This window comes from Myotis brandtii, unplaced genomic scaffold (assembly GCF_000412655.1).
Source record: "Myotis brandtii unplaced genomic scaffold, ASM41265v1 scaffold155, whole genome shotgun sequence".
NCBI lineage: Eukaryota > Metazoa > Chordata > Mammalia > Chiroptera > Vespertilionidae > Myotis > Myotis brandtii.
Window position 1 is genome coordinate 432,617 of NW_005355621.1, and position 15,444 is coordinate 448,060.

Sequence of the window (15,444 nt, forward strand, 5' to 3'; positions counted from 1 at the left end):
CCCTCGGGAGAAGTGGGGCGGCCCTGGTGGCGTGGGGCCGCGTGTGTGCAGCGGTTGTGAGCGAGATGCGGTAGCACGTGACCCTGGGACGCAAACCCCGATGCAGCTTCCCCGCCCCCCGTGTGCCCTTTTCGCTGGTACTTGGCCCCAAGCAGATGCATCCCAGGTGAGTCGTGAGGTGGGCTCAGGGCTGGCGGCGTCTTCGGAAAACATCAGGCACGTGAGAGTTTTTGTTTTTGTTTTAAAATATATTTTATTAATTTTTTACAGAGAGGAAGGGAGAGGGATAGAGAGTTAGAAACATCGATGAGAGAGAAACATCAATCAGCTGCCTCCTGCACACTCCCTATTGGGGATGTGCCCGCAACCAAGGTCCAAGCCCCTGACCGGAATCGAACCTGGGACTCCCGAGTTCCGCAGGCCGACGCTCCATCCACTGAGCCAAACCGGTCAGGGCAACGTGAGAGTTTTGAGTGCCTTCGTTGTGGGTGCCACTAGGGAGGGTACAAGTGCGGTTTGCAAATACGGATTCGCGTCCCAGAGCAACCAGAACCCCAGAAACTGGGGTTGACTAGACTCTCATTCAACCTAACTTCACATGTGAACAGTTGCTCCAGATTAGCCATACGTCATTGTTGGCTCGTGGACACCTTTATCCTGTGCCTTCGACTTGATTGAGCGTTTAATACTATTTTTGTCTGGGTTCCAAGGTGTGCGTTCAGCTCGTCACCAGGCCTCACTTTGGATTTCCCTCGGTTACTTGCCACCTGGCTGGTATAGTGGAGAAATTAAGTTCTTAACTCTAAAACCTTGATGCAGATGTTTAAAGTTAGGTACTTTTGGGTACCATGTCAGTACAGTACAGAAATAGTTCTAGATGGCTGGTCTTTTAGAGCCTTTTCATAGGCCTTATGCTTAGGATGCAGAAAACAAAGTCATTGAAATGACTCTATTGCATTTTGCAGAATGACTGCATTTTCCTTAGTGTTAGTTGCTTATATGTCGTTCTAAGTCAGCAGTTCTCAACCTTCGGGTCGCGACCCCGTTGGGGGTTGAACAACCCTTTCACAGGGGTCGCCTAAGACCATCGGAAAAACACATATATAATTACGTATTGTTTTTGTGAGTAATCACTATGCTTTAATTATGTTCAATTTGTAACAATGAAATTGGGGGTCACCACAACATGAACTGTATTAAAGGGTCGCGGCATTAGGAAGGTTGAGAACCACTGTTCTAAGTAAAGTTTTAAGATCAGCACCTGGCACGTGGTTCATACATAGGTCAGTGTGAAGCACGAAATGGTAGAAGTGTGAAGGAAATGATTTTGTAAGGAGCGAGGAGGGAAGAAGAGAGTGCTTGGTGTCTTGATTCTGGGCCCTTTTCCCAAGGTTGCTTCCTGGAATCCCTTTTGAGAAAGGTGGTTAGGATAGAATTGCATTTTAGAATGAGTGTCCGATGAGGGTCATATTGTAAATTCCCTTCATCTGCTGTCTCTCTGTGGGATACCAGCCACCTTTGGTTCATGGCTGCTGAGGTCATCACTTTTTGGTGACTCACAACAGCAGAAATCTGCTGAGCCTCTCACATTGAACTCTGGTTTAAACTGGTTTTAGAAGTCAACCTAGAAACACCATTTTGATTTTTCTCTCAAGATTATCACACAGATTAGTGTTGAGGAATTTTCAGAATGGTATTCGAAGCTTCAGAGTTTTAATTGTACTTTGAAAAATTATTGTAACCAATTTGTTGTAGGTTATTGCTGCTCTAGTGATTGAGTTTTGACTAAAAACTCTAGGTATAACAATTTCCAGGAAAAGTCTGTTTTAAAGTAACCCAAGCCCCGAAACTTTCAAAATGAAGGTTGCTATGGTTTCTTTAGTCTATAAGGATTTTTTTTACACTTTTTTTATAGCATAATTACTGTTATAAAGGTGCTTTCCTTTATCAGGTGTCCCTCATTTGTCATGTGCTTCTAGTTGTCTTTCTAGTAGGATGAGCGTACACAGCTCCATCCAGTCTCCAGTATTTCCGAGTGCGCGCTCTGTACAAGGTAGTATGCTCGTTGGCCTAACGTACTTTATTAATGTCTGGAGCTTAGCTTTATGCGATACGTGGCCAGGGATAAGGTTGGAGCCTGGGAATATAGAATAGTGCAGGAACAGGTCTGTGCAGGACTTGAAGCATACCCCACTATGTAAATACACAGATCTTAATCTATTGGGACTGTGTAAAAGGCAAAATGGTTCTTTTTTAAAAAAAAATATTTTTATTGATTTTTTTTGCAAAATGGTTCTTTTATTGTAACTGTCTTTTTCAATTTCAGTTAAGAGGTTTGTTTTATTAAATTAGGCAGACCTGGATTTAAATCCCAAGTCTGCCACTTGTTATGTAATCTGTGGTTAAGTTTCTTAGTGTCTCTGAGTCTGTTTCCTCATTTCTAAAATGGGATTAAGAATATTCCTTACCTCCCAGTAGTTACAAGGATTAGGTGAGATAATTACATGTAAATCACTAAACTCTGTGCCTAACACACATAGAACAAGAGTAATAAGTGTTAGCTTTTAATTATTTTCAGGTTGGTTGATAGCTGATATGCTATTGTTCAGAATTAAAAAGCCTATTAGGTTTGCTTTCAGGGCTAAGGAATATGTGGACACATTTGATTTCTGTTCCCCTCCACCCCTCCCATGTACAAAGGCACACGCAGAAGAACATGCATTACTGTGATACTATAAGGCTTGGAGGTCATTAGTGTCCCCCTTTGGATAACCTGTTGGCTAGCTTCTTGAAATATAGTATTTTTAATATGACAGATGACATAGGAACTAATACTTATCGATAACAACCTCTAATAGTGTTTTGTTCTAATCAATGTTACTCTTATTGTAATGATGTTGTTAATGGCAATACAACATGGATTGCATAGAAAATGTGATTCTTGCATTCTTCTGCCTGCCAAAAGTGTTCTGTAGATGAAAAGTTGGTGTATGAAAAAACTTTTTGGCATTATTTTGTAGCATAATCTGTGCTCTTCCATTTAATTGCTGTGTGATTTGGGGATTATGACAGGCCCTCTTTGAGACTCAGTTTCTGTACCTTATTTTGAAGAAGTGAGAGATAGGACGTAATTTTTCAAAAAGTATCTGGTAAAGGTTACATAACAAACCTCAATATGTGGAGGATGTCATTAAGATAATTAATTAAATGTTGATACAGAATTTTAATAAAATGCTGATCCATGAGAATGTATGGTGCTTTTTTATACCATTAATACTTAAACTCAGATCCAATATCATTTTAACTCCTGGTGAAAAGAATTAGCAAATATTCTTTGTGCAGGTTATAACAAACATCTGTAAAAATCTTGGTTTAAAGTAATAAGCCAACTGAAGAGAACAGATCCTGTGAAAGAAAAAACTTGGGTGGTTTAAAAAAACAACCCAACCCTCATTGCCATTGTGCGCTAAGGATTGCAAACTTTGCTTTAGGTAGTGTGAATAGTGTTTGGAACAAGGCAGGCCTGATTGAAACAAGGTACAATCCTGTTTAAGATGTGAGCATAAAAATGAAATAATAGTTGGTCAAGTTTTAGGTTCTTGAGTTCCTTAAGCAGACTCACTGACATTAATTGTTTGCATAACTGGTTACTGTGCTCTTTCTTAGGATGAATGAAATGAACCTGAGCCCAGTGGGGATGGAGCAGCTGACTTCATCCTCTGTGAGCAATGCCTTGCCAGTCTCAGGGAGTCACCTGGGGTTGGCTGCTTCACCCACTCACAATGCCATCCCTGCCCCAGGTGAGTGGTAAGGGACAGCAACTGCATATCAACACTTACTGCATTATCAATTCTAAATAGAGCCTAGATGGGGTCAGAGCCCCTTTAAGAGTGGAAGAGAGAAGCCAAGCAGGTCTGAGTGGCAGTTCCACATGCAGTTGCAACAGTGAAAGAAGACATTTTTTGTAGAGTGTTGGAGTTCTGGTGGATAGGTGTAGCAGTTTTTTCTGACAATCCTCTTCTTCAGTTGGTGACCTTTTGTCTAGAGCTGTAATTGACTTGGTATTTTATCTAAGACTAGAAGCCTAGTGCATGAAATTTGTGCACTTGTTGGGGGGTGGGGGGAGCGGTCCCTCAGCCCAGCCTGCGCCCTCCCTCAGTCTGGGAGCCCTCAGGGGATGTCCAACTGACGGCTTAGGCCCAAGCCGTCAGTTGGACAACCTTAGCGCTGCCACAAAGGTGGGAGAGGCTCCTGCCACTGCCACTGCACTCGCCAGCCTGTGAGCCCGGCTTCTGGCTGAGTGGCACTCCCCCTGTGGGAGCACACTGCCCACCAGGGGGCAGCTCCTGTGTTGAGCGTCTGCCCCCTGGTGGTCATTGTGTGTCACAGTGACCGGTTGTTCCACTGTTCGGTCAGTTTGCATATTAGCCTTTTATTATATACAACTAGAGGCCCGGTGCTTGAAATTCGTGCATAGATAGGGTCTCTAGGCCTGGCTAGTGATCAGGGCCGATCTGTGGGGTGACCAGCAGGGTGATCTGGGGGCGCCCCGCTGGCACCCACCTTGGCTGGCCTGGGGGGCCTGCGAGCTGGGGGCAGCTCCTACGTTGAGCGTCCGCCCCCTGGTGGTCAGTGCACATCATAGTGACTGGTCATTCCACTGATTGTTCTGCTGTTCAGTTGATTTGCATATTAGGCTTTTATTATAGAAGATTACCTATTTATCTTGGCATTTTGTCCCTGCTTGATAGAGGAGAATTAAAGTTACTCTACTAAATGTTCTTAAAGAGCATGAGAAATTGAGCTTTACTTTCTACATCTGAAATTGGCAACTGCAAATATGCCAGGCCTAGAATTATGGGGAAAGAGGAAGCACCAGAGATGGAGCTCAATATTCAGAGAGAATAAGAGTACAGGAGAAGCTCATTTTCCCCCAACATTATTCCTTTAAGACCTTTTTATCTGCCTAGTTCAATTTTCTTTTTCTCTTGAAACAAGTAAGCTAGTGATTCCTAAGGACCTACAGCATTGTAATGTATTGGACCTTCTTGATCAAAATAGGAGTTAATGTTTTAAGAGTATTTGAATCTGCCCTAGCTGGTTTGCTCAGTGGATAGAGCATCGGCCCTCAAATTGAAGGGTCATGGATTCAATTCCTGCCAAGGGCATGTACCATGGTCCCGGACCCAGGTTGTGGAGTGTGCAGGAGGCAACCAATCAATGTTTCTCTGTCTCTCCTCCTCGCTTCCACTCTCTAAAAATCAATGGAAAAAATGTCCTCAGGTAAGCATTAACAACAACAACAACAAAGAGTATTTGAATCTGTAGGGTGTCCCCCCAAAAATGTATACACACACTTTGAATAATTATAAAGGCAGTGTTTATTAAAATACTTTTCATTTTCAAAATTGAGTTATCAGCTGTTAAAGTATGTATACATTTTTGGGGGGGACACCTTGTATAAATTGTTTAAATAAGTTACTGCTTCATTACTAAAATGCAGAGTTAAATAAGTTTCATCATAACGAGGGCTCTTTACATTCCTTTAAGTATCCAAAAAATGTTTAAAAAATTTGTTGTTAATTCATTTGATTATCTCTTAGGCATTCCTTTTAGAGTACACTTGTTTAGGAGGAAAAGCCTATTAAAAAATAATTGCCACTGGCAAAAAATAATGCAGATCAGCATTGGCTGTGTTGGTGAGTATTCATTATGATACTTAGGCACAGTAAGAGTCACTTCAACACTTTGCAGATAGGTATACTTCCAGGTAGAGACAATCTAAGGGTTATATTCTTTTAATCATGAAGTACAGCATATATACAAAAGACTATGAAACTATTTATATACAATTTCACGTCTAACTTTAAACTAGATTTTCCAAGTAGGAGCATATCTATGAACTTTCAGAAGTGAAATATTCTCACTGTATGAAATGGAAACTATTATAAAGTAAAAATAGGTTTAAAAAACAACAACCCTGTAATAGCACTATTCAGAGATCATTCCTATGAACTCTGGTATATTTCTTCCCATTTTTGTATCTCTATATAATTTGATTTCTTAAATCCTATTTAAACTAGGTTTTTAGTTGCAATTAAATGTTTGGTACTAAAGAGCAATATAGACAATTGGAGGATCAATTTGGTATTTTAAAACTAATTTGAGAACTAACTTTGTGACATTTTGTGGATGTACCTATCTGGGATGTAAAGGGCTACTCAGTGAGATTTTTGCTCACATGCAACAACCTTTCTATGTTTAGTTAGTGATTGTACAGAGAATTTTTAAGTACTTTTATTTTTCAATTATTCAGTATTATTTTGTATTACTCTCAGGTGTACAACAAAGTGTTAAAGTACTTAAACATTTTTTTCTTTTTTTGTAGGCCTGCCAGTGGCAATTCCAAACCTGGGTCCCTCCCTGAGCTCTCTGCCATCTGCTTTGTCTCTGATGCTGCCAATGGGTATTGGCGATCGAGGGGTGATGTGTGGGTTACCTGAAAGAAACTACACCCTACCTCCACCACCTTACCCCCACCTGGAGAGCAGTTACTTCAGGACCATTTTACCTGGTAAGTATGATAGTTCTTTGGGAGGTTAGAAGAAAGAATAGGGCTGACTTGACCTCAGTGCATGAAGAACTGAATAATGCTTTTTTGTTTGTCACAATGAGATATTAATATCTTGGTCAGGAAAACTATCTGTTTATAGTTATGTACTTTTCCTTTTAGAATATACAGATAACATATCCTATATAATAAAAGCCTAATATGCTAAGTGTCCAACCATTCGTCCGACCGTTCGACCAGTCACTATGATGCGCACTGACCACCAGGGGGCAGATGCTCCAACCAGTAGGTTAGCTTGCTGCTGGGGTCCAGCCAATCGGGACTGGGCGAGATGGGCCGGACACGCCCTGGAGCCCTCCTATGGTTCCTCTCCGGCCCGATTGTGCACTGGTGGGGTCCCTTGGCTTGGCCTGCACCCTCTCGCGATCCAGGACCCCTTGGGGGATGTCGGACAGCCAGTATTGGCCCGATCCCCACAGGCCAGGACAAGGGACCCCACCAGTGCACAAATCTGTGCACCAGGCCTCTAGTTATTAATAATTGTAGTTTGACTAAGCTTTATTTCCTAATGGCACATAGCAGTTTTTCTCCTTCTCTTCCAGCATCTCCTTGGTTCAGTTTTATAATCCTGCAATTGTAATTCCTGCCAACCACATGTTCTGCTACAGTGTCATTGTTTATTATAAAGTTTATTGACTTTTTAAAAATTTAAATATTTTTTTTATTAATTTCAGAGATGAAAGGAGAAGGAGAGAGAGAGAAATATCAATGATGAGAATTATTAATTGGCTGTCCCCTGTATGCCCCCTACTGGGGATTGAGCCTGCAACACAGACATGTGCCCGTGACCGGAATCAAACCCAGGACCCTTCAGTCCTCTGGCCAATGATCTATCCACTGAGCCAAACCAGCCAGGGCTTTATTGAACTTTTATTCTGTTACAAAAGTTATTAAATGCTTATTTTAGATAATTTAGCAAATAGGGAAACCATTCATAGTCCCATCATCCTTCCTGTCTTTTATTTTGGTGTATAGATTTTACTGTGTTTTTTTTTTGTAATTAAGATTGTATATTTTATACGTTTGTGTATCCTTACTTTTTTCACTTAATATTTTTCTCTAATTTTACATAGTTATTTTCCTCAACTACTACCTGGTTTTCATAATATCCTTTTTTTGTTGTTTTTTGTTGTTGTTGTTGTTGTTAATCCTCACCCAATAATATTTTTCCATTGATTTTTAGAGAGGGTGGAAGGGAGAGGGAGAGACAGAGAGAGAAACATCAATGTGAGAGAGATATATCAATTGGTTGCCTCTCACATGTGCCCCAACCAGGGCTAGGGATTGAGCCTGCAATCAAGGTACTTGCCCTTAACTGGAATCGAACCCGGGACCCTCAGTCTGTGGGTGGATGCTCTAGCCACTGAGCCAAACCAGCTAGGGCTCATAATATCCTTTTTAATGATGCATTACATTCTACTGAATGGGTATTTCATGATTTATTATATCAGTCCTTCTTTTTTGACAGTTTTGTTTTTCCATTTTTTAATTACCATTATATGAACAACTTTGTGTATAATATTTACAAAATGCATTTAAGAAATTTCTTACTCAAGACGGTATGAATGTTTTTGAGATTCTTAATATGTATCCCTTCCAAAGAGGTTTTGGTAATTACACTCCAACTGGCAATGCAACAAGTACCATTTCACTACATCTTCATAAGCACGAGTGTTTAAATATCTTTTTCTGTTTCAATAAAGCAGGTACAATTATGACTTGTTTTGAATAGTGCCTAGTGGTTCTCAACCTTCTGGCCCTTTAAATATAGTTCCTCATGTTGTGACCCAACCATAAAATTATTTTCGTTGCTACTTCATAACTGTAATGTTGCTACTGTTATGAATCGTAATGTAAATATCTGATATGCAGGATGGTCTTAGGCGACCCCTGTGAAAGGGTCGTTCGACCGCCAAAGGGGTCGCTACCCACAGGTTGAGAACCGCTGGTAGTGTATTATGATAGTTTAATAAGTTATATTAAATTTTATTTTTTCACATGGAAGATATAGTTTTAAATCATTTTACATTTTAATTCTTATAGAGCAAATTTTAGCATCTTAGGACTCAGGAATTCCCACCATGTATAAAAGGCAACATTTAAATGATTAACTTCTAGGGATGTCAAAGGAACACAGTTAATTTTTTATGATTTCTGAGTTTCATAGGAAAAACTGAATTATGTTATATGTATGTTGCTATTTATAAAGTGGATTAAACCAAAGAAGTAGATAGGAGATTATTTTAATTTAGTTATATTTGTAGCTCTAGCATTTGGAATTTTTTATTCTAACAATGTACTAAAAAATCTGTTATCTTTTCCTTTTCTCAGGCATTTTGTCTTATTTAGCTGACAGACCACCTCCTCAGTACATCCACCCCAACTCCATAAATGTTGATGGTAATACAGCATTATCTATTGCCAACAACCCTTCAGCACTAGATCCCTACCAGTCCAATGGAAATGTTGGATTAGAACAAGGCATTGTTTCAATAGACTCTCGCTCTGTGAACACACACGGTGCCCAAAGTCTTCATCCCAGTGATGGCCATGAGGTGGCCTTGGACACAACAATCACTATGGAGAACGTCTCTAGGGTTACTAGCCCCATCTCTACAGATGGAATGGCAGAAGAGCTTACAATGGATGGTGTTGCAGGCGAGCATTCTCAAATCCCAAATGGCTCCAGAAGTCATGAACCTCTGTCTGTGGATTCTGTGAGCAACACCCTTGCGGCAGACACTGTAGGGCATGGTGGTGTGATACCCATTCATGGGAATGGCCTGGAGCTCCCTGTGGTCATGGAGACAGACCACATTGCAAGTCGGGTCAACGGGATGTCTGACAGTGCCCTCAGTGACTCTATTCACACCGTGGCCATGAGCACCAACTCTGTAAGCGTGGCACTCTCTACCTCACACAACCTCGCCTCCCTAGAATCTGTTTCCCTCCATGAAGTTGGCCTAAGCCTAGAACCTGTGGCTGTCTCCTCCATCACCCAGGAGGTTGCTATGGGAACAGGTCATGTAGATGTATCTTCAGACAGTCTTTCTTTTGTACCACCTTCACTGCAAATGGAAGATTCCAATTCAAACAAAGAAAATATGGCAACCTTGTTTACAATTTGTGAGTGTGCTTAGCCTTTTTTGTTTTGGAAATATTGGTGGAAAGGGCCATCATTCCTAACAGGCTTAGTCACAAAGTCAGGTGTTAAAGAAGTTTAGAAAGTAACTAGGCTTTGTAATTTTTCTTTGCTTAGTAGTGTCCTTTATATTAATGTGGTGCCTTTTCCTCAGGTTAGTCAAATGATACATAGACATTTCATTGGTTCTTAAAACATCCTCCTGAAGTAAGGAAACAGAGTCATTTCTGTAATTTACAGATAAGCTTAGCCCCAAAATACATAAGGTATTTCCCAAGGTTTCACAAATAGTTAATTACAGGAATAAACTTTAGTAAGGTAGTCTGTGTGACATGCCTTATGCTCTTCAACATAACATTTATTAAATTGTGCACTTTTTTAAAATCCCAGTGGAGAAATACAGGTGGATACAATTTTGTTTTTGCTCAGAATGTATATAAATTACTATAGTTGCTCATGTAAAAGTTCTTTTTATAGGGCAACAAAAAAAAGTAGTATAAAAACAATTTGTTGGTGTCACCACATACTTCATTTATGCAGGAAACATGTTGATTGCTTATTATATGCCAGCCTCTAATAGATGCTGGGGAGAAAACGGTTGATAAGAGCCAGCACATGCCTTTAAGGAGCTTGTAGTCTGATGGGAGGCATAGGCAAGTAAACAGGCTATTGCGTACAGTGTGATAAGTGCGAAGATGGGATTAAGTGCAAGGTGCTAAAGGGGCCTAAGGAGGGGGAGCACCTAACCAGGGCATGGAAGAGGCAGGGGAAACTTACCAGGGGAGGCTAGTTAGAGGCAAGTAGGTAAAGAAGATGATGCCATAAAGGTGATTTTTCTAACGAAGTAAAAGTAAAGGTTGAGGAAAAGTGCAGGATGTTTACAAGAACTAAGTAAAACTTGTTGAGTGGATGAAGTTAGGGGAAGGAAGGGTTATGGAAGAAAACCCTGGTTTTTGGCAAGGAAAACTGGTGGATAGTAGTAACACTTGCTTAGGATAATGATTGGTGGAGGAGGAGTAGATGAATTTTTTTGAGGAGTGATGGTGAAGCCAATTTTAGACGTGCTGATTTTAGTGTCCATAAGATGCGTAGTAGAAATGTCTAATGAGAAGTCGAATCTGGAGCTCAGAGATCTGTCTGTCTGGAAATATGTAGGGATCTTCAGCATTAAGGTATTAATCATGGCCATGGAAGGGGGGTGAAATCATCTAGTAAGAGTGGAATGTCAAAAGGGCTGGGATATTAAGATACAGTAGCAAAGAGCTTCCAGAGTAGACTGATCAGGAGGTGAGAAAAGTAGAATGAATGAATCTTCTGGTGTTGCAGAAGTCAAGCAATGGGGAGAGATTTCCTATTAACCTTTTCAGTCTCAAATTTACAATTAAAATTTTTTTTAAAAAATCCTCACCCGAGGATATTTTTTTCATTGATTTTTAGAGAGCGTGGAAGAGAGAGGGAAAGACAGAAATACCAATGTGAGAGAAACACATTGATTGGTTGTCTCCTGCACAAGCCCTGACCAGGGCCTGGGCCAGGGAGGAGCTTGTAATCAAGCTACGTGCCCTTGGCGGGAATTGAACCCCGGACCCTGTGGTCCACAGGCCAACACTATCCACTGAACCAAACCAGCTAGGGTCAAAGTGTTTTCATCTGGGAATGTAATGTAGACTCATTAATTTAGCCTGTTGATCCTTTTTTAAAAAGTGGGATCCTCTTGCTTCTAAATGTGTTTTTAAAAAGTGAGATATAATTCACATTTTAAAGTGTACAATTCAGTGATTTTTAGTATATTGACAAGGTTGTATAACCATTACTACTGTCTAATTCCAAAACATTTTTATCACCCCATAAAGAAACCCCATCAGCAGTAACTCATCATCGCCCCATCCCATGGTCAGGTAACCACTAAGCTACTTTCTATCTCCATGGATTTGCCTATTCTTGACATTTCATATAAATGGAGACATATAATATGTGGCTTCCTGTGTCTGGCTTTGTTCCCTTAGCATAATGTTGTCATGGCTCATCTGTATTTTGGCAGGCATCGGTACTTCATTCTTTTTTTATGAGAGCATAATCATTGTGTGTGTATTCCACATCTTGTTTATCATTTATGGACATTTGTGTTTCTCCTTTCTGGCTATTATGAGTAATGCTGCTAAGGACATTTATATAAAGGGGGGGGCAAAAGTAGGTTTGAAGTTGTTTGTATGGAGAATAATACAATAATTAATAATAATACAAGAATAAACTAACTGGTTCGCATACTTACAACTGTAAACCTACTTTGCCCCACCCCGTACAAGTTTTTGAATGAACATGTTTTAAATTTTCTTGGATATGCAGGATGGGACAAAAGTAGCTTTACAGTTGTTCATATGGAAAAGAATACAATAATAAAACAAGAATAAATTCAGTTTCGTGTACTCACAACTGTAAACCTACTTTTGCCTCATTGTAAGAATGGAAAATTGCTTTACGTTTAACTTTTTGGGGGAATTGCCAGAGTGGCTGCAACAATTTATATTTCCAGTATCAGTATACCAGGCTTCCAGTTTTTCCACATCTTTGCCAGCACTTTCTTTCTGTTTTATTATAACCATCCTTTTGGGTGTGAAGTGACATCTTATTGTCCGGTTTGCCTTTCCCTAATGAATAATGATGTTGAGTCCCTTTACATGTACTTACTGGCCATTTGTATATCTTTGGAGAAACAGGTAAGCATTTTCTGTTGTATGAAATCTGAATCTCCTTTGTTTGGAGGTGATTCCCTTCTCGTTAATCAGTTCTCATCAAGGATGGGAGATCTCTAATTGGATATTTAAAGACTTTTTAACCAAGCAGTAGTTGAAGTAATATGTTATTACTCTTTGGCTAAATATGAAAACTTTCTGACACCTTAATGCCATTTAAGTAGAATTTCTAATGATTACTTAGGAGAAAAAGACACTTGGATAGCAGTGGTTCTAAGGTTTATGGATTCCACTTATTTTGTGAACAATTGGGAAAGTTTGAACTCAGTCAGTGGCTAATAGAGGCATGAATTTATTTCCTTAACAGAGAGAAAGAAAAATAAAAGAATAGAGCAAAAGATTTATGGAGAGGGAGGACACTCATGAGCTTGTGAAAGTGAAGTTATAGTAAGCATAGACAACAGTATACAAAGGTCATATGAACAGTGAGAAATTAAGAATTTTAAGCAGATGTGTCTGCAAGAATGTATTCTGCCTGCTGGCCCAAAGAGCAGGTTATAAATACTTTTCTGGCTTAAAAATCTGCCATCAAAATCTGGTTGGCCAGTTTGTTTATGGTGAAGCAAAAGAGAATAGAGGTGCCGCTGGCTCTGTCATCTCTGCTTTGCATGACTGACAGCATTTCAGCCCAGTTTCCTCTTATAGTTCGTAGAATTGGAATCCAATTTCAGGCTGCAGAACATCATATTATCTACTTAATGTAAGGAGTAGTGTACAGTCAGCCCTCTGTATCCACAGGATCTGCATCTGCAGATTGAACCAACTACAGATATAAAAAAAAATTACAGAAAGTTGATCCTTAAATAATTCAGTATAACAAGTACTTACATAGCATTTACATTGTATTAGGTATTATAAGTAACCTAGAGATAATTTAAAGCATATGAGAGGATGTGTCCAGGGATGACTGAACTTGATTTTTTTTAAACTTGATTTTTGAAGTAAATGTAGTGTTATTATTTTTTAAAAAATATATTTTATTGATTTTTTACAGAGAGGAAGGGAGAGAGATAGAGAGTTAGAAACATCGATGAGAGAGAAACATCGATCAGCTGCCTCCTGCACATCCCCCACTGGGGATGTGCCCGCAACCCAGGTACATGCCCTTGACCGGAATCGAACCTGGGACCTTTTAGTCCGCAGGCCGACGCTCTATCCACCGAGCCAAACCGGCTTCGGCAGTGTTATTTTTTTTTAATCAATCTTGCCCTTTAGGCACTGAATAGGAAACGTGTCCTGTTAGATCAAAAGGAAAAAGTCACATCTTGCTGAAGAGAGAGATGAGTTGATACATATTTTAGTATAAGAGTAGTTCTTTGATTAAAGTATTTCTGCTAGAACCTTGCTTCTTACTGGTTACAGTTTAGTAATTAGTGTTTAACTAGAAGAGCAGGTGGTAATTTAGCCTGCTTGAGGTGAACTCATTTGTGTTTCTCAAATTTTCCACCTGCAGGGTGCACCCTCTGTGACCGAGCCTATCCCTCAGACTGCCCTGATCATGGACCAGTGACTTTTGTTCCTGACACTCCAATAGAGAGCAGAGCCAGGCTTTCTCTCCCAAAGCAGCTTGTTCTCCGTCAGTCAATTGTGGGAGCAGAAGTTGGTAAGAACCATAAAACCCCCTCAAGTGTCTTCTTTCTTTGTGAGGCAGAGTTGTAAAAGTGGGTGTGTATAATTTAGTGACTATTTGGTTGATCCAAAAGTCAATTTATGGCTTAGGATTTATCCTTTTAGGGAATATTTATCTTGTCCAGTGGTGATAGGAATAAATCAAGTTGAAAACTTTATTGGAAATGGTCTCCTTACTTAGAGTCAGAATTGAATAGAGGAGAGAATCCTGGCCTGAGTCTTTGAAGATTTCCCTTTTATTCTCACTGTAGCATCCACTAAGAATTACCATGACAAAACACTCCTTGAAACTTCTTTCTTTTATAGAAACATGCAAAATTCACCACTGGTAACCAATTGTTACAAAAGATGTTGAAATTGAGTGTAAGTTGTCTAATACTCTAGGGAAAAAGAATAAAGAATACTGCCAGAGTGTGCTTACCCATATTTGACTTTAACATGGTTTCTGCAGTATTGTGTCATTTCTTTGAAAATATGAATCAAAGTTCATTATTCTTTCAGCGGTAGCTTGATGTCAGTTGAAAGCATGAAACAGCTTAGATAATATAGAGCAGTGCTTTAAGCACAATTTTAGAAGTTTAGCAGTTGCTTTATATTTTTATAATAGAATAATATTCTCTAGTCTTTTAATGTGATAACTCCAAAATAACGTATTTGGAGGGACATGGTTTGGTCCATTGTGTATAAGACTGGGTTTAGAAATGTCTGATATTACTTCTTTGCATATTACTTCTGAGCCCATTTTATCTATTCATTACATTTTCCATACTCATATGACTTAGCTACCTCTAAGGAGTCCTGGAATCCCAGTAGTTCTCAGGTTCCCTGAAAATCAGATTCTTTGCTTGGGTTAAGCTACTCACTCTCTGTGTCCGGAGATGTTTAAGGTACTGATTGTATAGTCGGTGTCCTTCCACTGACAGGTGTATGGACGGGAGAAACCATTCCTGTGCGGACTTGCTTTGGGCCTCTCATTGGCCAGCAAAGTCACTCCATGGAAGTAGCAGAATGGACAGACAAGGCAGTTAACCATATCTGGAAGGTCAGTGTTTATGAAACTTATGCGTGACTTTTGGATGTTTTTATTTAATAAGGTAGTTAAAAGTGATGTAAAGGTCAAAATTAGCCATGATGATACAGTGCCATTTGCCTGTCAGTTGTTTATTTAATACTAGAGGCCCAGTGCACAAAAATTTGTGCACTGGGGTGGGGTCCCCCGGCCCGGCCTGTGCCCTCTCGCAGTCTGGGACCCCTCGGGAGATAACGACCTGCTGGCTTAGGCCTGCTCC

The 15,444-nt window shown here is 40.0% G+C and overlaps 1 protein-coding gene across 1 annotated transcript in view; it reads left to right on the top strand.

Annotated features, from left to right (window-relative positions):
* PRDM4 (PR domain containing 4) overlaps nucleotides 1-15,444 on the top strand; it is a 24,197-nt gene continuing 8,753 nt past the window's right edge. Inside the window, exons 1-6 of the mRNA XM_005861649.2 lie at nucleotides 1-166; nucleotides 3,667-3,800; nucleotides 6,389-6,574; nucleotides 8,963-9,757; nucleotides 13,980-14,129; nucleotides 15,079-15,197. Coding sequence (XP_005861711.2) covers nucleotides 156-166; nucleotides 3,667-3,800; nucleotides 6,389-6,574; nucleotides 8,963-9,757; nucleotides 13,980-14,129; nucleotides 15,079-15,197 — 1,395 coding nt within the window. The 5' untranslated portion in view covers nucleotides 1-155. The remainder of the gene's footprint in view (nucleotides 167-3,666; nucleotides 3,801-6,388; nucleotides 6,575-8,962; nucleotides 9,758-13,979; nucleotides 14,130-15,078; nucleotides 15,198-15,444) is intronic.